General features: G+C 60.0%; 3 protein-coding genes across 3 annotated transcripts; 1 reads left to right on the forward strand and 2 right to left on the reverse strand.

Moving 5' to 3' along the window:
• Positions 1-7,559: 7,559 nt before the first annotated feature.
• CD14 (CD14 molecule) lies at positions 7,560-10,487 on the reverse strand. Its single transcript, XM_009091622.4, has 2 exons — positions 9,996-10,487; positions 7,560-9,245 (listed from the first exon to the last, which is right to left on the reverse strand). Exons 1-2 carry the CDS (start codon positions 10,006-10,008, stop codon positions 7,882-7,884), a joined length of 1,377 nt encoding a protein of 458 aa, XP_009089870.3. The 5' UTR covers positions 10,009-10,487; the 3' UTR covers positions 7,560-7,881.
• Positions 10,488-13,104: 2,617 nt separating this feature from the next.
• On the forward strand, positions 13,105-20,350 carry TMCO6 (transmembrane and coiled-coil domains 6). Its single transcript, XM_030229230.1, has 12 exons — positions 13,105-13,183; positions 14,046-14,170; positions 14,409-14,518; positions 14,621-14,804; positions 15,698-15,802; positions 16,333-16,418; positions 16,947-17,063; positions 17,734-17,845; positions 17,933-18,098; positions 18,184-18,278; positions 19,050-19,217; positions 19,857-20,350. Exons 1-12 carry the CDS (start codon positions 13,105-13,107, stop codon positions 20,013-20,015), a joined length of 1,506 nt encoding a protein of 501 aa, XP_030085090.1. The 3' UTR covers positions 20,016-20,350.
• Positions 20,292-21,889, reverse strand: NDUFA2 (NADH:ubiquinone oxidoreductase subunit A2). The gene is made up of 3 exons (XM_009091328.4): positions 21,726-21,889; positions 21,516-21,622; positions 20,292-20,482 (listed from the first exon to the last, which is right to left on the reverse strand). Exons 1-3 carry the CDS (start codon positions 21,827-21,829, stop codon positions 20,391-20,393), a joined length of 303 nt encoding a protein of 100 aa, XP_009089576.1. The 5' UTR covers positions 21,830-21,889; the 3' UTR covers positions 20,292-20,390.
• Between the last annotated feature and the right edge of the window lie 37 nt (positions 21,890-21,926).

Genomic DNA, 21,926 nt, shown 5'->3' on the forward strand with positions numbered 1-21,926 from the left:
GCTCAGGGGGTCTGTGAGGTGGCATCGGCCGTGCCTGCCCGTCGGGTGTCCCGCAGGCGCTGGTTGTGCTCGGCGAGTTCCGCAGCGTCCCGCAGCGCCTTCTGCAGCAGCGCCCGGTGCCGGCGCTCCAGGGCCGCCCGCTGCTCCTCCGCCAGGCGCTGCTGGTCCCGCAGCACCTGCGGGATGCCCGGGGCGGTCTGGCACAGCCCTGCACAGCCGGGAGAGGTGTCCCCAGCCCTGCCTGCCCACCTGCAGCAGGTGCTGTCTGCAGCTCTGCATCTCCTGGTGGTGATTGTGCAGCAGGGCCTCCAGGTCCCACTCGGCCGCCTCCCGCTCCCGCAGCGCTGCCTCCAGGCTCAGGCCCAGCGCTGTCACCTCCCGCTGCCAGCACTCCGTGTCCCACTGGGGGACAGGGACACGATCAGGGCAGCTCCGGGGTGTCCCTGCTCCCTTGGGCTGCACTTGGCAGAGCAGTGCCAGAGGAGGAGAGGCAGGAGCTCACAGTGCTGGGCTCTGCCTGTGCTCACCTCCCCGCTGTGCCCCCGGGCTGGCACTGTGCTGGCCCCGAGCTCTCGCTGGAGCTGCCGGCAGTGCTGAGCCCGCAGCCGCTGCCGCTGTGCCCTGGCCAGGGCCCGCTGCACCTCCGGGGGTGGGCACGGCTGGCACCGGCTCCCTTCCTGCAGGAGAGCAGAGCGGGCTCGGGTGGCGCCAGGAGCCAGTGCTGGCAGCAGAGCTGGCCCTGTGCAGGGACCCTGCAGACTCCCACTCACACTGCCACACCCGGGCCGTGGCTGTGGCTGTGACACTTTGCTCTGGAATGGCTCCTCCAGAGCTTGGTTGTCCCCTCCCTGGCATCTTCTGTCACCCCGTCCTGTAGTGTGGGTACAGGGGAGGAGGATGAGTGTGACATGGGGGCTGAAGAAGGATGTTCACACGGAGAGTGAGGCCTTTCCCACCGTGTGCAGCCATGCTCTGTGCCCACATGTCCTCCACCCATTTGCGGGATGCGTGCCTGGCCCCATGCTCCGGCTCTGCTGGCTCCAGGCTGGCACTGGGTGGGGGTGTCTGGGTTCCAGGCTGTTGGCCTGGAGCTGTATTCCCTGCAGAGACCTGGTCCTGTCAGAGAAGGAGACGTTCCAGGGACACAGCTGGGATTCAGGGCATTTCCTGCACCAGACTGTCCCTGGGTGAGGGGGCCTGGTCTGACCCCTGCCCACCTCAGCACTGGGCTGGTGCACCTCACTTGTCCTGAGCACCTCGGCTACTGCCTGCTTTTTCTCCCACCTTTGACTCTTCAGCACCTGAAAAAGGGGAACTGGAGATTCTTGTTGGGATGTTTCAGACCTCCAGGCCTGGTGTGGCTCCAGGGACACATCTCACTTCTGGGGCAGCTTCAGCCCTGCCCTCAGTGCTGGACAAGGGCCTTGACACCAGGATGGGTCAAGAGCCTGCACCTTACCCAGCCCAGGGAATGAGTGCCATGCCAGTCCTATGGATCCAGGGGCATTCCCCACCTGCAGCTCCCTCAGGGCTCTCTTCAGCTGGGCCACAGCTGCTCTCTGCTCAGGGTGGCCAGACCCAGCCAGCAGCTCCATGCGCAGCCCTCGGATCTCACTCCGGCGTGCTGCGATCTCCTCCTCAGGGTCCCAGAGTGTGGCAGAGATGGTCTTGGCCAGCCCCTTCACCCTCTCAGCCAGTGCCAGAGCTCCCAGGATCTCCTCTCTGGTGGTGTCTGGGAGAACAGCGAGCCCTGGGCAGGGGCCATGGGGGGCCCCCAGCCCAGAGGGTGTGATGGAGATGAGTGGAGCTGTGTCCAGCTTCCAGTGAACACAGGTGTCCCCAGGCAGCAGCAGGGACTGAGTGCCAGGTGTGGGGCAGGAAGGGGGGAATCCTCAGGGAGGGGGCACCCAGAGTGTGTCCCAGTCCCAGGGGCTACCTGGCAGTGACACACACAGCAGCAGGAAGGTCAGGCTGTTCCCCTCCAGCAGCCGCTCCACGATCCAGGGCAGGCAGACAGCTCCAGGTTCCCTGCACTCCCTGCACGTGGGGAGGGACACCCAGGAGAGAACTGGCTCTTACTGGGCCGGGAACGCTGAACCTGACCCACAGGGACCCAAGGGTGGGTTGGCCTCAAGGAGCAGTGACAACCCCTTGGTTCCCAGCCACAGCTCCCCCTGGGGTGTCCCTCCTGCTTCACCTCCAGGAATGGAATTCCCTGGCCCACAGCAGGCCCAGGAGTGCTGGAGGGGGAACAGAGCTCAGCCCTGTACGTACAGCCTGGGGCAGGGCTCGCTGGCCCCTGGGGACACCAGGATCCTGAGGGCCGAGCGCTGGCGCCTGCCACCCTCCAGCTCCCGCTCCACGGTGAGAGTGAAGAGGCTGGCAGCCCTGGGGAGAGGCTGGTGTGGGAGTGGGGCTGCAGCAGAGCCAGCCCCAGCACCCCAGAGCCCAACCCTTCCCAACCTGTGGGATCTGGGCCAAATCCCTCACCCCTGCACAGCTGAGCGCCCATCTGTGAGGGAATGCTGAGCGTGCCACTGGAACAGGGCTGGGATGGCACCCAGCCCCCTGGCATAGGCACTGATGGCAGCTTGGGCATCGGGCACAGCCACTTCTGTTGCCTTCTCCACCATCCTGGAAGCAGAGGGAGACAAGGCCGAGAGAGGAGGGTCACACCCATGCCCTGCACTCACTTAGGAACACCCTGGCCATGCTGTGTCTGGGCACCATGCTCCCTGCCCAGCCCAACCCACCCTGATGGTGGGTACCAGCCCCCAGGAGCATCTGCTCAGCCCTGGGACATCGGGTACCTACAGGCCCAGGGGTGCCACATCCACCACCTGCAGGGCTCGGCCGTCGGGACGGAGCAGGTCCCAGGCTTTGTCCTGGGTGCTGACCTGGAATGAGGGGGCTGCATTAGGCAGGGGCAGGAAAAGGGGCTGCTGGCATCCCACCAGGGATCAGCATCACCAGGGGCCTGGATTGCTTGTGGCCATGCACAGGTGAGGGTTGAGAAAGGCTCATTTTGGGGTAACTCCCAGCTCTCCCAGCCCTGGCACCACGGAAGGGCAGAGCCCTGGGAACGCCCGAGCCCTGTGTGGAGCTTATCAAACCCCTGGCAGCAACCCAGAGCCAAAGGGCAGGGGCCAGCCCAGTGGCAGGAGCTGGCATCACTCCTGTGCCACTCAAGGCCACACTGGAGGGACCTTCAGGCCCCAGGGAGCAGTGACTGGAGAACCTGGCTGTGATGGGAGCAGGAAGGAGTTAGAGGGTGATCCTGGTCCCAGCATGCTGCTGGAGCTCAGGAGGTGTTCTGTGGTCAGCTAAGGCTTCCCACATCTGAAAAGTCCTGGAAAGAGGTGAGAACACTGGGGATCCAAAGGTCCCCAATCCCTGGTCACCCTCTGGATGAGGGGACTGGATGCTAGCACAGGGCAAGATGTGCTCTTGGCACAGCAGGGGCTGGGCAGCAGCAGAGGGGGAATGGGATCCTCATCCCAAGCCATCCTGCCCTGCTCCTGCCCTACCTGGACCAGGCTGACCATCTGCAGGCTCTGTGTGTCATCCCCCAAGGCCTCCAGTTCTTGGAAGACAGTGTCAATCACCTGTGGACAGACTGGGAGCAGTTGGTTCCCAGATCCATGGCAGGATCTCAGCCCTGTCCCGGTGGGATTGGGGTCTGCTGGGTGACTCAGGAGCCCAGCACTGCACAGCTGTGCTGTCCCTTCTCCCTGCCAGCTGTCCCCTGTGTCCTCACCTGCCAGATGACACTCTGGAAGGGCAGCTGTGTCCCAGGACCACGGGGGTTCCACAGCAGCAGGGACACGCTGTAGCCAAGGGGAACCAGGGCCAGCTGGGGCCTTGCCAACTCCAGGACCTTCTCCTGGTAGGAGAGCCATATCCAGCAGGGCAGGGCAGGGGCAGCATGGCACAGCCAGTGTGGCATGGCACAGCATGGCACAGCCAGCATGGCACAGCATGGCACAGCCAGTGTGACATGGCACAGCATGGCACAGCATGGCACAGCATGGCACAGCCAGTGTGACATGGCACAGCATGGCACAGCCAGTGTGGCATGGCATGGCCAGCGTGGCACACCATGACATGGCCAGCATGGTGCAGACGGCCCTGGCCCATGTGGCTGGGTACAGGGTACAGGGAAGGACTTGGGACTCTGGGTACCTGTTCTGCATCCAAGTGGAAAACACCATCGACAGTCAGGGAGCTCTCCTGGTGCAGGGAGAGGGATAATGTTCAGCTTTCCCCTATCCCAGCATGACCAGGGCAGGGCAAAGGAGGGACTGGGCACGCTGGGATGGAGATGGCAGGGGTGGCACAGAGGGCCTGCCATGGGCAGGGCTGAGAAGAGACCTCTCCCTTCCCCTGCTCTCTGGGAAGCCCCAGGAGTCCCTACAAGGGAGGGGCCCATGGGGTGTAGGGCAGGGTCAGCCCAGGACCTCAGCTCCCGTCAGGTGTGTCCCAGGGGGTGGCACAGAGCCCTGCTCCCTCCTGGTCCCCCAGGCACCCTCATGCCCTGGCTGTCCCTGCCTGCAGCTCTCACCTGGGGCTCCTTCCCAGCCAGGAGGAGCTGTAGGGGGTCCTTGCTGCTGTCCACCCAGCTTTCTCCTGGCCCTGCAAACACCGAGTGTGGGATGGTGGGGGGGTCACCCCCCATCCCAGCCCAGTCCTGCCCCCCCCCCCGCCCCGCAGCCTGGAGCCACATCCCAGGGCTTCACCTCCTGGTGTGACTCAGAGCCACCAGGATGGGGAGGACACCCTGTCCCTGTCAGCACTGGCCCGTGCTTGGTCCCAGTGCCACCACAGCTGTGGTGCCAGCCTGTCCCCTTGTTCCCTGGTGCCCAGGTGAGGGCTCTGGGATGCCCTGAGCTCTACCTGCTGCCTGCTGCAGTCCCAGGGCTGCTCGCACGCTGACATGCTGATCAGCCTGCAGGCACAGAGGGGGAAGCAGCCACACACTCAGCAGCAGCAGGAGCTGGAGGAGACCCAGGGAGCTGGGCAGCTCCTGGCTGGGCTGTCCCCCAGCACAGCACTCACCTGGTCCATGGGCAGGGTGGCAGCAGTGCCCCTGAGCTGCTGTCTGGCCAGGGCAGGGATGGGGTTACCTGGGGATCTGGTTCTCCTGCATTATTGATGGATGTGGGCAGGGCCAGAGCCAGCCTGGAGACACCCTGCTCCAGGGCTGAGCCCTGCTGGCCAAGGATCAGCAGGGCCACAGAGGGCAGGTGGTGCCTGGGGCCACTCACACCACTGGGGTGCTCCCAGCTCCCAGAGGGACATCTCAGCCATGGCTGGGAGAGGAGGGACCCTGGACTGCCATACAGGGTGTCACAAGTGACCATAAAGCACAGAACCACTGGAGATCAGTCACAGCAAGAGGGCACAGAAGGAAATGCCAGTGCTGAGGGTCCCCGCTGTGCAGATGGTGGGCAGCAGGAGAGAGGGCCCAGGGCAGCCCCTGCCCTGCTGTGGACAGGACCTGTGCCTCAGGTGTGAGCCTGATGCCAGCTGGGCACAGATGGACCAGCACTGGGGGCTCCATCAGCAGCAGGCAGCTCACATGGCAGGGACAACAGGGACATGCTGGGGCCTGGGGAGTTGCAGGAGGCCAGAAGGAAACCCCCTTGGCAGGGTGGAGCCCTGGGACAGAGCAGGGCTCAGGGCTGTGAGGGGTTCCCATGCCCTTGGCTGGGCAAAGCCACAGTGGGATAATGCTGGGGAAAGCCCTGCTCCTGGGGGGAGCCCAGACTGGGGACTCCAGGAGCACCTGGGGGCACTGTGAGCCTTCCCAGGGAGCCCCTGTGGGGCAGCACTGGTGGGAGGGGTCACACACACATCCCCCTCCTGCTCTAACCAGACCGGTGGCCCCGTGTGGGGGCTCCCAAGGCATAGCAAAGCTATAGCAAAGGGATTTATTTGTCTTTCCTCATCCATCAGCAGCAGCTGCTGCTCCCTGTTCCATGGCAGCCAGGCCAGCACTCCCAAGGCGCAGGGACACCCTGTTGTGCACCCTGGTTAACACCAGCAGAGCCTTCACCAACACCCTGAGGCCCCAGGGCACTGCCCATCCTCCCTGGGGCTGCCCAGGGCTGGTGGCACGCCCCCACAGCCCCCCACCCGGGCAGGGCACACCCTGCCCATGGGCACACCCCGAGCCCCTCCCAACCCACTCCTGGACCCCCTGCCCGGTTCAGCAGCTCCCCAGCTCCAGCCTTGGTCCTTCCCCCACCCCAGCCAGCCCAGGCAGTGTTTGCCTGCAGGTCCTGTGTGACCTGTGCCCAAACAGAGACAGGGAGGGACACAGGGAACCCCCAGGCACAGACTTTAGTGCAGAGGCAGGACAGGCCCTGGGGGAGAGGAGCAGGGTTGGCCAGGTGAGCAGTGCCTGCCACCCACCAGCCCCTTCTTCTCACAAGGACACAGAGTGACAGGACAGGGGGAAAGGCTTCACACTGCCAGAGGCAGGGCTGGAGGGGATATTGGGAAGGAATTCCTCCCTGCCAGGGTGAGCAGGCCCTGGCTCAGGTGCCCAGAGCAGCTGTGGCTGCCCCTGGATCCCTGGCAGTGCCCAAGGCCATGCTGGACAGGGCTTGGAACAGCCTGGGATGGTGGAAGGTGTCCCTGCCCGTGGCAGGGGGTGGAATGAGATGAGCTTTAAGGTACCTTTCAGCTGAAACTGCCCTGTCATTCTATGATTTTTCCCCATCCCCATTTTCCCAAGCCTGTCCCTTCTCCACCCATCCCTCTCCTTTGAATATTCCCCAGTCCTGCATCCCATAATCCATTTTTCCTTACTATGAGATATTCTCTGAATAACCTAGGACAAACTAATTTTATCACTTAAAAAGTTTCTGGTTGAACCTCCTCAAGGTCCCACTTGGAGCCATCCTCCAGTGCCTCAGGTCGAGGTGTAAGGAGCTGCTCCAGCTCATTAGCATTTGTGTGCAGGATGTTTAATTTAGTAATTTTCTTGTTTTTCATGGATTTGGGGTTTTTTCCCTTAGCATGAGAGCAGCCAAGCAGTATCCTGCCAAACCTGGCATCCTGGCCCAGGGGGAGGAGAGGGAGGATCAGCACAGAGGCCATGGAGGCTCCAAGGATGCCTGAACTGGAGGGGCTGAAAGGTGTGGGGGGCTCTGGGGAGGCACCAGGCTGGGGACATCTGAGTGCTGCCACTGGGATCTGATGGAGCTGAGCTTGTCCAGGGCTGGGGACATGGCAGGGCCAGTGGGGCGTGCTGGGCTAGGGGAGCTGGAGTTGGCCACAGGGACATCCCCTGAGGGAAGGTGTGGCTGTGGGTCAGAGCATGGCACGGGGCTGGAGGTGAGGGGTGCCCCAGGACCTGCTGGGCACAGGCATGTGGTAATCACATGTCCTCTGAACAGAGAGAGACAAGGGGAAATCTCAGGATTCTCCTGGGAAGCTGTGAGAAAAGAATGAGAAACAATTGTCATCTCCGCTTGCTGCACCTGTTGTTGTGCACATGTGGAACGTGTTATGGAGATTGTTTACCAAAGGGTGAATCCTTTACTGGCCACTGGTGATGGTGCTTGGATTTATTAACCAATTAGGTCAAAGCTGTATCAGATTGTCTGAGAGAGCAATGGGGTTTTTCTTATTAGTACAGTGTAATACAGTAGAATAAAGAGGTTGACCAGCCTTCTGCAAGCATGGAGTCAATGCTCATTATTCCCCACTCAGGGACTCTGCTAGAATGCATGCACAGCAGGAAAACCCTGTGGACAGCCCTGCTCCCCCGGGAAGCCCCTGTGGGCACAGCAGGAGCCCCTCAGCAGAACAGGAGCTGTGGACCTGCCCAGGAGCCCCAGTGGGGCAGCGCTGCTGGCAGGGTCCTGGTGCCCCTCAGGCTCTGTGGCAGGACCTGCTCCTGGCCAGCCACACGGCCCCAGCCACAGCCAGCAAGGCCAGGGCCACGCAGATCGGGGCCACCACGGTGGCAGGGTCACAGCGCAGCACGGACATGGGCACCTGTGCCACCTGCCAGCCCTGGTACTGCTCTGGGGAGTGGCACCTGTAGTCCCCGGGCCAGCCCTGCCCCAGGTGCCCCGTGGCCGCCAGCGCCTGCAGCCCCCCGGCCCCGGAGCAGGAGCAGCTGAAGGGGTTCCCAGCCACAGCCACGTCCTGCAGCTGCCCCAGGAGCTTCACCTCAGCCCTGGGCAGCTCCGAAATGAAGTTGTTGTCCAGGTGAAGGGTGTCCAGCATGGGGTAATTCCTGATGGAGGGCACGGCCTGCAGCAGGTTTTGGCTCAGGAAGAGCTTCTTCATGGAGCTGAGGGAGACGTCCACAGCGTGGAGGTGGTTGTGGCTCATGTCCAGCACCTCGAGGTGGGGAGGCAGCAGTGCTGGCACTTCATCCAAGCCAGTGTTGGACAGGTTAAAGTGCAGGAGGGATGGTGGCCACTGGCAGGAGGAGGATGGGTCTGCCACGAGCTGGTTGTGGCTGAGATCCAGGTGCCGGAGCTGTGGCAGCAGCCCCACGCCCTCACACACGCCATGGTAGGAGCTCAGGTTGTTGTGGTGCAGACTCAGCTGCTGGAGCTGAGGCAAAGCTCCCTGGCAGAAGGCAGGGGCCAGGCTCCCATCCCCAAGGCTGTTGTGTGCCAGGTTCAGGGAGTGCAGGGCTCTGAGCAGCCTCCCGATGGCACAGGGCAGGCTGGTGACACGGGAGCCGGTGACAGCCAGCTCCTCCAGGGTCCCCAGCCACCTGCCCAGGCTGGAGAAGGCTGGCTCACTGCCCGTCAGAGGGGCAGAGGTCACGTTGTGGAAGCTCAGGGACAGGATGGGCAAGTCCTGCCCCTCCATGTCCCTCCAGTCGCCTGTGCCCTGGAAAATGCAGCTCTCAAAGGCCAGCTCCTGCACGTGGGTGTAGGAGAAGAACTTCAGCACACGGGCCAGGAGCATCTCAGGCACCAGGACATTTCCAATAATGATTTTCTGGATGATGAGGGAGCCCAGAGTGTCAATGACGGAGTCATCCAGATCCCTGATGGGCAAGGCTGTGTATTTCTCCAGATCTCCACCCCAAAACTCCACCACAGTGGCTGGGAGGCACTGGATGATGCTGCTGGCCGTCTCCTCGGACAGGTTGTAGCACACACAGGACTCCTGGGTGCGGTTGAAGAAACATCTGTTCCTCCTGCCCTCTGCAGCCACCCGCAGCCCCAGCAGCAGGAGCACAGCCACACTCATGGTGAACAGCCTAAAAACTGGAGGAGAAACGGTGAATGGCAGCTGAGGAGAGCACTCTGACCCAGAGTGGAGGGGTGGCTGGGGCAGGGTGAGCCCTGCAGAGCCACCCCTGGGGGACAGGGCATTGCCCTCGTCCCTCCTGCACCTGCCGTGGCTCAGACAGCCCTCGGGCCAGCAGCCAAACGCCAGGAATGCACCTGTGTCACCTGTGCCACCTGTATCACCCTGCCCGCCCCAAGGAGCCTCCCGAGACTCTGACTGTCCTGCCTGGGCTGCCTTGCTGCAGGCTCCCGCTCCTGACCAAGCAGGAAATGCCTGCAGAAACTGCAAATGCGGAGTTACAGACAGTGAAGGCAGCTTATCTGTGGGACCCGGGAGAGCCCCAGCTCTGTTTGTTCCTCTGTAATGTGGGACAGGAAATTGCAACAGACGGCTTCGTGTTTTCTCCTTCCTCACCCAGCGATTTGATTCATCACCAGCCCCCAGAGGGGTGCTAGAAAATGACCCCTGAAGGTGTGAACACATCCCTGTCAGCACCAAAAGCCGCTCAGCTGACAGTCTGACCTCTGATCGCCAGGTTTGCAAAAGAAGCAGCAAGCAAAGATTCAAGACTCCTGAACATGTGCTGACTCAGCTCCAAGGGGGTCTTTGGGGGTCCCCAGCCCAGCCTCCTGCTCCGAGCAGTTCTGTCGCTGGCACCAGCCCTGATCAGGCACAGCTTTCCTTGGTCACATCCCAAAGTCCCCCGAGGACGGAGCCCTCCCTACCTGTCCGTGCCATCCCGGGGCCGCACCGCCCTCCCGAGCCGCGCTGTGCCCGGCACCTGCAGCGAGCGCCCCTCGCCGCGGGCAGCAGCCGCCCCGGCTGGGTTTGTGCCTTTGCGCGTTGGGTGACTCACGGCCAGCTCACACCCGAGCGCTTCCTTGCTCCGCTCCTTCCTCCAGCTGCTGCCAAACCCCGCGCTGAGGTGCCAAAGGCTCCGAGCGCTCAGCTCAGCCCCGTCCGGCGCCCGCTGCTGCCGGAGGAGCCCTCGCAACTCCAGCTGTGCTCCAGCTGTGCTCCAGCTGTGTCCAGCTGCGTTCAGCTGCGTCCAGCTGTGTGCAGCTGCCCGGTCCGGGGCTGGCAGACCCCTCGAGTCCGGCTCCCGGGCACAGCCCTCGCTCCCGCAGTGACTTCCTGAGAGGACAGAGCCGCCCGAGCCACTTCTGCTTGGCTTCCCTGCGGGCTGGGAAAAGCTGCGGCCCGAGCGCCAGCACCCCTGGCTTTCCTAGGAAGGGAACAGAGCGCAGCAAGGTTCCCCAAATGCACCTTCGGACCAGCCCTGCCAGCTGTGGTGCTGCTGTGCCTCAGGGCTCCCCGGGTGCTGGGCACCCTGCAGGCAATGCAGAAGGGTGCAGGACTGTCACACCTGGCATCCAGACCGGGATGGATGAGTAATGCCACGATTGACTCTCACAATTAATGGACAAATATAATGTATCTAGGTTAAGAAAATGTACAGATTTATGTTGTATAGAGTTATGTTGTACCCCCTCGTGGTTATCAAGGGACAGCCAGGGTTGGGACATCTGGGAGGGCTGGCTTGTCACTGTGGAGCATCTGACCTCCAGTCTGGATTTGAGGAAGAGATCTCCACCACTGGACAGTGAAGAAGGGGTTGATGGACAGAACTTTGGGAGGAGTTAAAGGGTTAAAAGGGAAAAACATCCATTGTGAGGGGGCTGAGCACACGGTGGGGAAAATCTTTTGCTCCCAGCGCCATAACCTTTTTTCTTTATTCAGTCTTCTGTTGTATTTTTGATAAGGTTTAATAAACCTTCCTAAACTATGAAGAGTGAGTAGCTGTTTCTCACACAGACCATGCCCAGGGGCCTGTGTTCCATGTAGGATGGGGATGGCACAATTCCCATCCATTGTCTGGGTATCCAAAGCTGCACAGGGCGTTCCTGTGCCAGAAGGAGCCAGAAGTGCCCCAGATATGCTGGATATGGCACTGAGTGCTCTGTTGAGGTGGTGATCAAAGGTTGGACTTGATGATCTTGGAGATATTTTCCAGCCTAAAAGGTTCTGTGATTCTATGATCTGTCAAGAGTTTTTTTCTTTCCCAGAGATTTCTCTGCCTATGTTGCATTCAGAAAGGGCTTCAGAAAAGTAATGAAATGTTGGAATACCAGGTTCTTTCTTGCTCCAAGGTCAGGGTGAATAAAATTCAGATTATGTCATTTTTGAAGTCTCAATCTGAAGTTTATTATCCTTATCTATCACAAACTCATGAGATGTGAGCTCTCTCTAACAAGTCAGGAAAGTGAGCGAAAGTGGTGCCTGTTCAAGGCTATTTAAGTCCCAATTACCAATAAACAGCTGACATCTATATTACTTATGCTTTTAACCCAATTATGAGCACCCAAAATTCACAATGGGGACATCCTTCATCCGATTAGAGAAAGCCACCCAGATTTGTGAAGAAGGAGAAGAAGGTGCAAAAGAAACAACTAACCCACACCCAAAATTCTCCAACTTGGCTCCCATATATCACCATATACTAAAACCCCAAATCTAAGTGTTTTCACCCTGTAAAATCACACTTCTTACCAACTGCACACCCATAATCCCAGTGCTATTCATCAGTTTTGGAAGCCCTCTCCACAGCCCTAGGTCAAATGCAGAGTTCTCTTGTGGGTCTGTGCCTTTCAGCACAGAAAGTTTAAAATTCTCAGCATCCAGGGTTCCAGCAATGAAACTGCAGGGCTGGTCAATGCAGCTCCCAGTTTGCTGTTGGTAATGTGGCACTACAGCTGGGCTGGGGTCCCTTGCACTCTGGGACTCTTGTGCAGAGGTGCTCAGCAATTCCTTATTCCTCTTCTACATCCTTGGGCTACATGAAATTCTTCAGCACAAGAAGGACACGGAGCTGCTGCAGCAAGTCCAGAGGAGACCACAGAAATGCTCCAGGGGCTGGGCACGGCATCTGCTGTATAGACAGGCTGGGAGATGGGGCTCTTCAGCCTGGGGGAGGCTCAGGGGAGACCTCAGAGCCCCTGCCAGGGTCTAAAGGGGCTCCAGGAGAGGGACTTTGGATAAGGGATGGAGTGACAGGACACAGGGAATGGCTCCCACTGCTAGAGGGCAGGGATGGATGGGATATTGGGAAGGAATTCTTCCTGTGAGGGTGGGAGCCCCTGGCAGAGGCTGTCCAGAGAAGCTGTGGCTGCCTAATCCCTGTAAGTGCCCAAGGCCAGGCTGGACAGGGCTTGGAGCAGCCTGGAACAGAGGAAAGTGTCCCTGACCATGGTGGAGGGGTTGGAATTCGATGAGCTTTAAGGTCTCTTCTACCCAAAGGAGTCTGGAATTCCATCAAACTCCTGCTGAGTGATGATGGAAAAGTCACAGCCGCCCTCTGAGCTCTCCTCCCGGCCCCTTCTGACGAGCCCGGCAGCTCTGCCCGGGCTGGTACCTTCAATTTCTGCCCTCCAGCTGCAAATTCCCCAAACACCTCAGAGCTGGGGAGCTGCTCTGCCCCTCGGTCCCCATCACCCCGGCGGAAGGTCCCTGGGCAGGGAGCCGCCCTGTTCCGCATTTCTGGGGAATCTTTGGGGGCTTTTTTTGCCCTCAGCACAACCAGCGCCCATCCCATCCCATCCCATCCCATCCCATCCCATCCCATCCCATCCCATCCCATCCCATCCCATCCCATCCCATCCCATCCCATCCCATCCCATCCCTGCGGGGGCACAGCAGCACATGCCCAGAGCGGGCTGAACGCTCCGCTTGCGAAGGAGGGCCGGGATCGTGTTTTCCCCGCCCCGGGACCGCCTCAGGACCGCCTTTTCCTCCTCCTCCTCCTCCTGCTCCTGCTCCCGCTCCTCCCGCTCCGCCATGTGGGGCCGGCGGCGGGGCCGGCGCGGCGGGCGCAGCGCGGAGGAGCTGCGGGTGCGGCGGCGGGAGCGAGAGGCAGGTCCGGCCGGGGACAGCGGGCACAGTCGGGAGTGTGCGGGGTCCCCCGGGGGTGGGAGGGACCCCCCAGCTCTGCCCTTGCCATCGCCATCCCCATCCCCGCCCCGCGGGATGCGCGGGGTGAGCGGCGCCGCCGCCCGCTCGGGGAAGCGTTTTACAGCTCCGGGTTTTAACCCTTGGGGTTTCTGCCATGAATTCCCCGTTTCTGCCATGAATTCCCCGTTTCTTCCACAGCCCCCCCCCTTCCACTGTCTGGGTTTTCCAAGGTCTCGCCTAGGTCTTAGCCTGGAGCAAAGGAGGCTCTGGGGGGCCCTTGTGGCTCTGCACAGCTCCTGACAGGACGGGACAGCCAGGGGGGTCGGGCTGTGCTCCAGGGAACAGGGACAGGAGGAGAGGAACGGCCTCAGGCTGGGCTGCGGAGGGTCAGGTTGGATATTAAGGAAAATTTCTTCATCAGAAGGGTGGTCAGGCATTGGAACAGGTGGAGTCACCATTCCTGGAGGTGCTTTCCAAAGAAATAGATGGGGCACTTGGGGCATGGCTTAGTGGCCATGGTGGTGTTCAGTTGAAGGCTGGTGTTTATGATCCTGCATGTCATTTCCAACTTTAATGATGTTCTGATCCTGTGTGAAATCCAGCCTCAGGTCCCTCTAGCTGGCCCCGTGTTCCTGCCCATTATCCCAGCAGTGCCTTCACACTTTGTGTTCCCAGCTCCGAGGGCAGCCCTGCCCGTGCATCCCTTCCAGGCTCGCAGGGGAGGAGAGGGCAGCTCCTCCCTGGATTAAGGGAGGAGTGAGTGATGCCCTTGGGGGGCTGGAGGGGTGTCCTGCCCGGGCAGGTGTGACTGGTGCCGTGCCCTGCAGCTCTCAGGAGGGCCCGGCGGCAGGAGCAGCTGGTCAGCAAGCGGCTCCTGCGGGAGGACGGCGCCGCCCAGGAGGGGGCACAGGATGGAGCAGATGTGGTGCCAGACCCGCTGTCAGAGGATGAGGTGAAGAAGCTGATGTTCTCCATGAAAGTGGGGGTCCTGGGGGTCTTCCCCGGACTCAGCATGTGAAGGAGGCTGGGCAGGGCTGGGTTTGGGAATGGTTCTGGTTCACTGCCAGGCACAGTTAAGGCTCCTTGTGCCCACCTTCATGGCCTGGGCTCCTTTGCCTCGAGGATTAACAGGGTGAAATCTTAATGCTGGCAGTGCTGGAAGCTCAACCACCTCTGAATTCCCTGGCCAGGTTCTGGAGCTGCTCAGGGGTGTGCAGAGGGGTTCGGAGGACAGGAAGCGATGGCTCGGCCGCCTCCGCTGGGCTCTGCAGAACGAGGAGACTCAGCAGAAGTTTGTCAGGTCAGCTCAGGCCTGCTGTGCCTCTTACCAGGGGCGTGTCCCGAGGGCCCCGGGTGCTCGGGTGGCTGAGCTGGGAGGTGACAGCAGCCTTTGTGTCCCCAGGTTGGACGGCAGCATCCGGACGCTCACCGGGCTCTTCACCAGCAGCCTGGCTGAGCTGCAGCTGGAGGCTGCCCGATGTCTGCACGAGCTGTCCCACTCCAGTGTCCCTGCTGTGGCCGAGGCGTGCCTGCCTGTCACCTCCTACCTGCTCACCTACCTGTCAGGACACAGCCTGGAGCTCACGGTGAGGTCCATGTGCACCTGGGAGTCCTTTGTGTGCTTGGTGTTAACCTCCTCTGCTGGTCACACGTGGCTCACGTGGGAGCTGCTCAGGAGGGGCCTTCTGGAAGCCTCTGGAAACAAAAATCTTTTGGCATCACAGCCTTGCCCCTGGAGCAGGACTGTTCCCAGTGCCCAGGTGTTACAACCTGCCCTGAGCTGGGGTAACTGAGTTCTTGTTCGTCACAGATCCCTTGGGTTGAATTAGAGTGGAACCACACTGAGTGACCCATGTTTATGTACATATATATGTGTGTGTGTGTATATATATATATATATATATATATATATATGGTAGGTGTGTTTTAGAGCAGTTTTCAGTAGAAAGGAGGTATGTAGCCATTTTGGTTGTTATTTATAGAAATGACACAATATAAAAGTACAAAGATGTCACTTAATATATTAAGGAAAAGAAAGAAAGGATAAGAGTAGATGGAGTGCCTGTGACTCCACGCTGTGCAGCTTGATCTGGGAAGGAGCAAACAGCTGGAGTAGCTCTGGGATGGCCAGGTGTTTTCCAGCTGCTCCATGGAGAAGCAGACAGGCTCAGAGCTAAGGAGCAAGGTGGGCAGTGACCCCCCTGCTGATCCCATTGGAGTGCAGCACACAGGCAGGCTCCAGGAGAGCCAGAGGGGGCTCAGGGAAATGTCACCCTGAAAAACCTCCACAGTGGGAGTGATCAGATCCCAGCTTCAGCCAGATAGAAAAAGAACAAACTGAAGCTGATTGAGCTGGGAGTGGAGTGGCTGGAGAGTGCAGCAGCATCCATCTGTGTTTGCCCCTCCAAGGGCAGTGTGTGGGACCTGGGGCTGTGCTGGCTGCCCAGGGGTCACCTCCTGCTCTGCTGTGTCCTTGCAGGAGCTGTGTTTGTACACACTGGGGAACCTCATCGTAGAAAGTGAGGCTGTGAGGAAGCAACTGCTGCCTCAGGGCATTATTCCAGTGCTGGCATCCTGCATCCAGGTGGGTGAAACAGCTCAGCCACATTTCTGCTGTGCCCCGGAGGGACTTTTCTGGCTGACAGCCCTGAGTAACCAGCCCTCCTTCCAGAGGGGAAGCTCTGCAAAGAGCTGTTCCATGAGCCTGAGGGTCACTTGTGGGCTCCCTGTGCTCATTCTCAGGGCTCAGCTCAGCACCTTGGGCTCTTCTCCAGCTGGATCCCCCCATCCAGTGGCTGCCTGGTACAGTCTGTAGCACAGGGAGCTCTGTCCCCTCTGCCTGGCCTGGGTCCAGCAGGGCTGTGGTTTGCAGGTCCAAATGCTCAAAGCAGGACTTATGCTGTGTTTGGGCTAAGCCCAGTGAATGTGGGGAGGGGAACAGCTCAGCTCTGGTGTGGCCACAGGTTCCTGTGTCCTTCCTGGTCCCCTGTGTGCTCCCTCTTCTCCAAGCACAGAGGGGCTGTGCCACTCAGCTGGGTTTGGGTGGCAGCCTGGGGCTCTGTCAGGAGGGATCAGCTCTGTCAGGAGGGATCAGCTCTGTTCTCTTTGTTGCAGTCCCCTCACGAGGCAGTGCTGGAAGGTGTGGGCTATGTCCTCTCACAGCTCCTCCAGGCCAAGGAAGCACCCACAGAGATCATCCCGTGAGTCTGAGCCTCTGAACCCTGCACCAGGACGGGCCCTGGGACTCCAGTGGTATTTGTGTGCTGGGGACACGAGGCCTTCCCCATCCCAGTGACATTCATAATTCAGGGCACCATCCTACCAGAGCTGTGCCAGTTTTGATGCAGATCAGGGAGCAGGGCTTGGCTCCTTTCCTTCAGCCTCATCTGAGCAGACAGCTCTGGTATTTCAGTAAAGGCCAGCATGGAGCAGGGAAGGCTTGCAGGGAATTCTGGCTGTGTTCCTCTTGCAGAGGGAAAGATCAGCTTGACAGCCCCCAGTGCCAATAATGTGACCCCAGTCAGTGTCCCGAGTGTCCCCAGGCCCTGCCATGGACAGGGAGAGCCCAAGGCTGTAGCCCTTGGCTCAGAGTCCCTTCCAGGTGTGTGCTTGGACCCTGTGCCCCCAGGATGGGTACAGCAGCTCCCTGCTCAGGGTTTGTGTCTCCCTGTTGGTGCCCTGCCTGTGCTCCAGCCCGTGCCTCCATTAACTCTGCTCTCTGTCCCCAGGCTGGTCCTGGACTCGGCTCTCCCCCAGCACATGCTCCAGCTGGTCTGCTCCGGCCTCAGGGCTGCCATGGGAGCAGCTGTGGAGTTTGCCTGGTGTCTCCACTACATCATTTGTAGGTAAATGCAGCTTTCTCCTTGTTTTGAATTCCCTGGGGGCAGCCAAACAGAGGTAGGAAGGCTCATGGTCCTGTGAGGGAATCTGGATTGCTCCCCTTTTCCCTTGGGAAAGAATTCCCCACCCAGCCTGGGTGTCCCAGCTCTCCTGTCTGAGCACATGTGCAGTTTCCAGGATCACTGAGCTCTTTTACAGGGTGGTAAAGAGGGATGAACCTCTTTACCACCCTGGAGGAGGCTGTTTCTAGTCCTCTGAAATGCCCCCAAATTGCTTCCCCTTCCCTGGAGCTGTCCCCCACCCTTCCCAAGGCAAGCTCCCTGAATGCTCACACTTGTGGGGCTGGCCCAGTGCCACCCATCTGGGCTGTGCCAGCAATCCCTGCCTGCCACTGGAGCCAGGGAATGAGTGATACTCAAGGGTCAAGGCTGTTGTTCCCAGACCCACACAGATAATTCCAGTGAATCTGTTCTTCATGGGCTTTTAAATTTTCTCTTAAGTTCAGGAAAATATCTGCTATTCCAATGCAAAAGAAGCCGCTGTTCCAACATGAAATAAGCCCTGTGGTGGTTCAGGAGAGCACTCTGAATTTCCAGGCCCTGTTGTTTGGTGAGGGGATGTGGCAGTTTCCCCTCTCCAAGTTCCAAGGCCACTGCACTGTCCCTCCTTTGGCAGGCACAAAGACAACGAGCTGCTGCTGGCACTGGGGGCCGTACCCACGCTCACCTCGCTCCTGCTCGACTTGGCTGCCCAAATCCCCCAGGATGCTTCTGAAGGCCTGGAGCTGGTGAGAGGTGGGCAGGGTGCTGGCTGTTCTCAGGCTTGCTGTGAGGACAGTGCTCAGCCAAAGCACACGTGTGTGCCTGTGTCACAGCTCGTGTGCCCCGTGCTGCGGTGTCTCAGTAACCTGCTGGCACAGACAGGCTGCCAGGGCCAGGACGGGCGCCTGCTCATCGCCGTGTTCCTCATCCTGCAGTGCTTCCTGCAGCAGCACCCCTTCCTCATCCACGAGTGCCTGTGGCTGCTCAACAACCTCACAGGTCAGTGTCCCACGGCTGCTGGCACAGCTGGGCACTGCTGGCACTGCCCTGGTTTTGTTCACACATTCTTTCTCTGCCCACCCAGCGGATGATCCCTCCTTCTGCTCTGCTCTGCTCTCCCTGGACCTGCTGCCGGCCCTGCTGCAGCTCCTGACGTGTTCACAGATGGGCACAGTGCTGGTAAACCCTGCCCCAAGCATTGGGAGTGCTGGGGGAGCTGGAGTTTCAGGAACATGAATCCCACACTGACAGTGCTGGAGTTGAAGTGTGGATGGGGCAGAAGGTCTCGTGTGGTGGCAGTCACCAGCCACCTCCCCTGAAGCCATTCCAGCTGTGTGTGTCCTTGGCAGAGCCCTGTCCCAGCAGAAGAGTGGTCCCAAGGGAGAAGTTAGCTTGGGGCCACCTCAGAGCAGGCCTGGCTCCTGCCTTTGCTTTGAAAGACCCCAAAGCTTTAGGAGACTGGGGACTCTGCCAGGAGTGGGTGGCAAGGCTGGGTCTGCCTGGCACAGGGATGAACAGTGCCTTGGGTGGGTGTGGAGAAGGCTTCCCAAATCCAGTGGTTTGGTGGGCACTTGGCTGTGACCAAGCACCTGGCAGGACAAGGAAAAAAGGTGGAGAGGGACTTTGGGCAAGGGCATGAGTGACAAAACAACAGGGAATGGTTTCACACTGAGAGGGCAGGGTTAGATGGGAAATTGGGAAGAACTCTTTCCTGTTAGAGTGGTGAGGCCCTGGCACAGGTTGCCCAGAGAAGGGAAGGGGCTTAGAGCAGCCTGGGATAGTGGGAGGTGTTCCTGGCCATGGCAGGGGTTGGACTGGATGAGCTTTAAGGCCCCTTCTTACCCAAGCTATTCCACAACTCCATGACACGGGGAGTGGTTGGGAGCCCTCCCAAGCCTGTCAGGAGTGTGCCCATGGAGCATTCACTGCTCACTCCTGTCCCTCCCACAGGTCCTGACTGTGCTGTGCAACATGGCAGAGAAGGGACAGTTCCAGTGCCAGCAGCTGCTCCAGCAGCCCCTCCTGGCCCAGCTCCTGCCCCTGCTCACACTGCCTGACCCTGAGGCCGTGGGGCAGTGCCTGGAGCTGCTGCACCTCCTCTTCCTGCACTGCCCTGAGGTGAGAGCTCAGGGGGCAGGATTGTAAAGGGGGTGGGGAATGATTACTGTGGGGGTTGTTGTGGTTGTGGAGGGGGATTATTGCAATCTGAGTCACAATGCCCTCAGTGACTGCCACGCTGTCCTCCAACCCCCAGGAGCCAGGCCCCTGCCCAAAGGGACACTGTGATACTCAGGGGGGGTGGAAGCCCTTGGGTCTGCAGAGTTCCTTTCTTATTGGCAAGGACTGGTGTTGACGCAGGTTGTTTCTACCCCAAGTTTTCTCTTGCTCCTGCTGAGGTTGCTCCACTTACTGGAGATCACAGGAATGAATTCTCTGTGAGGTAGGCAGGCCCTGGCACAAGGTGCCCAGACCAGCTGTGGCTGCCCCATCTCTGGATGTCCAAGGCCAGGCAGCCTTCGTGAGGCCTGGAGCACCTGGTGGAAGGGTGTCCCTGCCCATGGCAGGGGATAGGAATGAGATGGGCTTTAAAGTCCTTCCCAGCCAACCACCAGCATGGTGGGATTTACCTGGATTGGGAATGCAGCTCTGGGAGGGCTTTGGGGAATTCCTTCAGCCTTGTTCCTTGGGATGTGGTGGCTGGGGCAGAGATGATCAGCTGTAGCACCCAGACAGCTCTCACCCTCTCTTCTCACACAGGCTGCTGCTGATTTCACCAGACAAGGTGGGCACCAGGCCCTGGAGCAGCACCAGAGCACCCCAGAGCTGCAGGAGCGGGCACAGGCACTGCTGGACATGGTCAGGCAGCCCCCAGGAGCCCCCAGTGCCTGCCAGGCCACACTGGCTGCCTCCTCCTAGGCCTTGCCCTCTCCCTTCCCTCCGCTGAACTGCCAGGGGAGGAATAAACTGCTCACCCCAGTGCCCAGCTTCCCAAGGGCTGCTCAGGGCTCTGATGTGCCCGTGCTGGCTGCATGGAGGGCTGGTCCTTGTCACCACCCAGTAGCCACCAGCCCAGTGTCCCCCAGAGCCTGGAGCAGGGGCAGAGCTGAGCTGCAGCCCAGGCAGACTCTCCTGTGCCAGGGAGGGCTGAATGGCTGCATCAGCCATTCCTTGGGCTCTCAGCCACCACCAAGCTCAAGGTAAGCACATTGTGTTTATGAATTGATAAATTAAAGATACATCTTTGACATTAATCAGTCAGGTCTCCAGCAGGTGTGTACTTCCTGTCTGCCGTCACGCGTGGCCTTTCGCAACGCTCTCCAGGGCCTTGCCCACTTCATCCACACTCAGGTTGTTCAGGGGGATGCTCTTCTCCTTCCCAAACTCTGTGGGAAAACAGGCAGGGTGAGAGGGGGCAGGTGTGTGGGTCCTTTCCTGGTGCAAGGCACTGATGTCACAGCCCAGGCTGCCATCACCACGTCCCAGGGTTCCTCCACTTGCCCAAGTTAACATTTACACCTTCCTATTCTCCTCCTTTCCCTTGGGAAGAACTCAAAGCAGCTCAACATCTTTCCCAGTCTCCTTTTGTTAGCTCTGGCTGGGCAGAGACACATCCATGAGCAACCCTGTAGCCTTCACCCTCATCCCAGCAAGGTGCTCCCCTCAGGAAAGCAGCCTGAAAACTCTGTTCCTACAGCTGCCCAGGCCTGGGCTGACCCCGGGCTCCATTACCCTGCCAGTCCCACCCAGACACACGAGACTCCCCTGGTCTGTGCTTAAAGAGTCACTGCATCTTTTCAACAGGTCCTAAATTAATTTTTCCTGCCCAGATGACCTTTGAGGAAAACAAATCCTTTCCAGAGGAGCTTTTCTGCTCCCTTCCTGCTGTTTCACTGAGAAGGCAGTGAAAATAAAGGAGGAACAGCCACATTTCTGTGTAGTGACTGGGGCGGGTGTGGGAGATGAGCCAGAGGCTGGAAAGGCCCTGCTGTGCCTCCCCTGCAGTAACCCCAGAGCCTGTGCTGAGGGCAGCTGCTCCCTCTCCACCACCCTCCTCCTGGAGCCCCTGCACAGCCGTGCTGCAGCCCGCAGTGCAATCCCTCGCTGGAGGGTGGCAGGCCCTGGCTCAGAGCAGCTGTGGCTGCCCAGCCCCGCAGTGTCCAGGCCAGGGGCTGGCAGCAGGTCGGGTCGCTGGAAGCTGTCCCTGCCATGGCAGGAGGGGACAGTGGAGGAGCTTTACAATCACTTCTAACCCAAACAGTCTGTGATTCTCCCCATCCCCGTTCTCCCGTGCCTGTCCTTTCCCCACGCACCTCCCTCGATCCTCCCCATAAGTACTGACGGTCCCAGAGCTCCCTTCCAACCCCAACCGTGCCCTGGTATTTCCGTGGTGTTTCCCGGCGGGCACCTCCTACTTACCGTACCGAGCCCAGAGCTTGGGCTGGATACCGGAGCACTCGCGGATCAGGATAGGGAAGTCGGGATTTGCCTTCTTCAGGGTCACATAGTGCTGCTCGATAAATTCCCTGCGGAGGGAAAGGACGAGCGGTCCCTGTGGCTCAGGCCGGGGGTGTCTCGCTCTCCTGAAGGAGCACCCCCGGCCCCGGCCCGGCCCATCCCCGCGCTGACCTGACACCGCGGCTGCTGGAGGAGCGCTGGCACAGGTGGATGCGGAGCTCCCTCAGCCGCACGCCCAGGCCGCCCCCGATGCTCTTCACAGCGGCCGCCGCCATCTTCCCTGCCCGGACAACAGCGGGGGTGGGACCGCAGCGCCATCCGCCAATCGCAGCGCCCGTTGTGGCCCGTCCATCAATGGGAACGCCCGCCGTA

The sequence above is a fragment of the Serinus canaria genome, chromosome 13 (assembly GCF_022539315.1).
Source record: "Serinus canaria isolate serCan28SL12 chromosome 13, serCan2020, whole genome shotgun sequence".
Classification (NCBI taxonomy): domain Eukaryota; kingdom Metazoa; phylum Chordata; class Aves; order Passeriformes; family Fringillidae; genus Serinus; species Serinus canaria.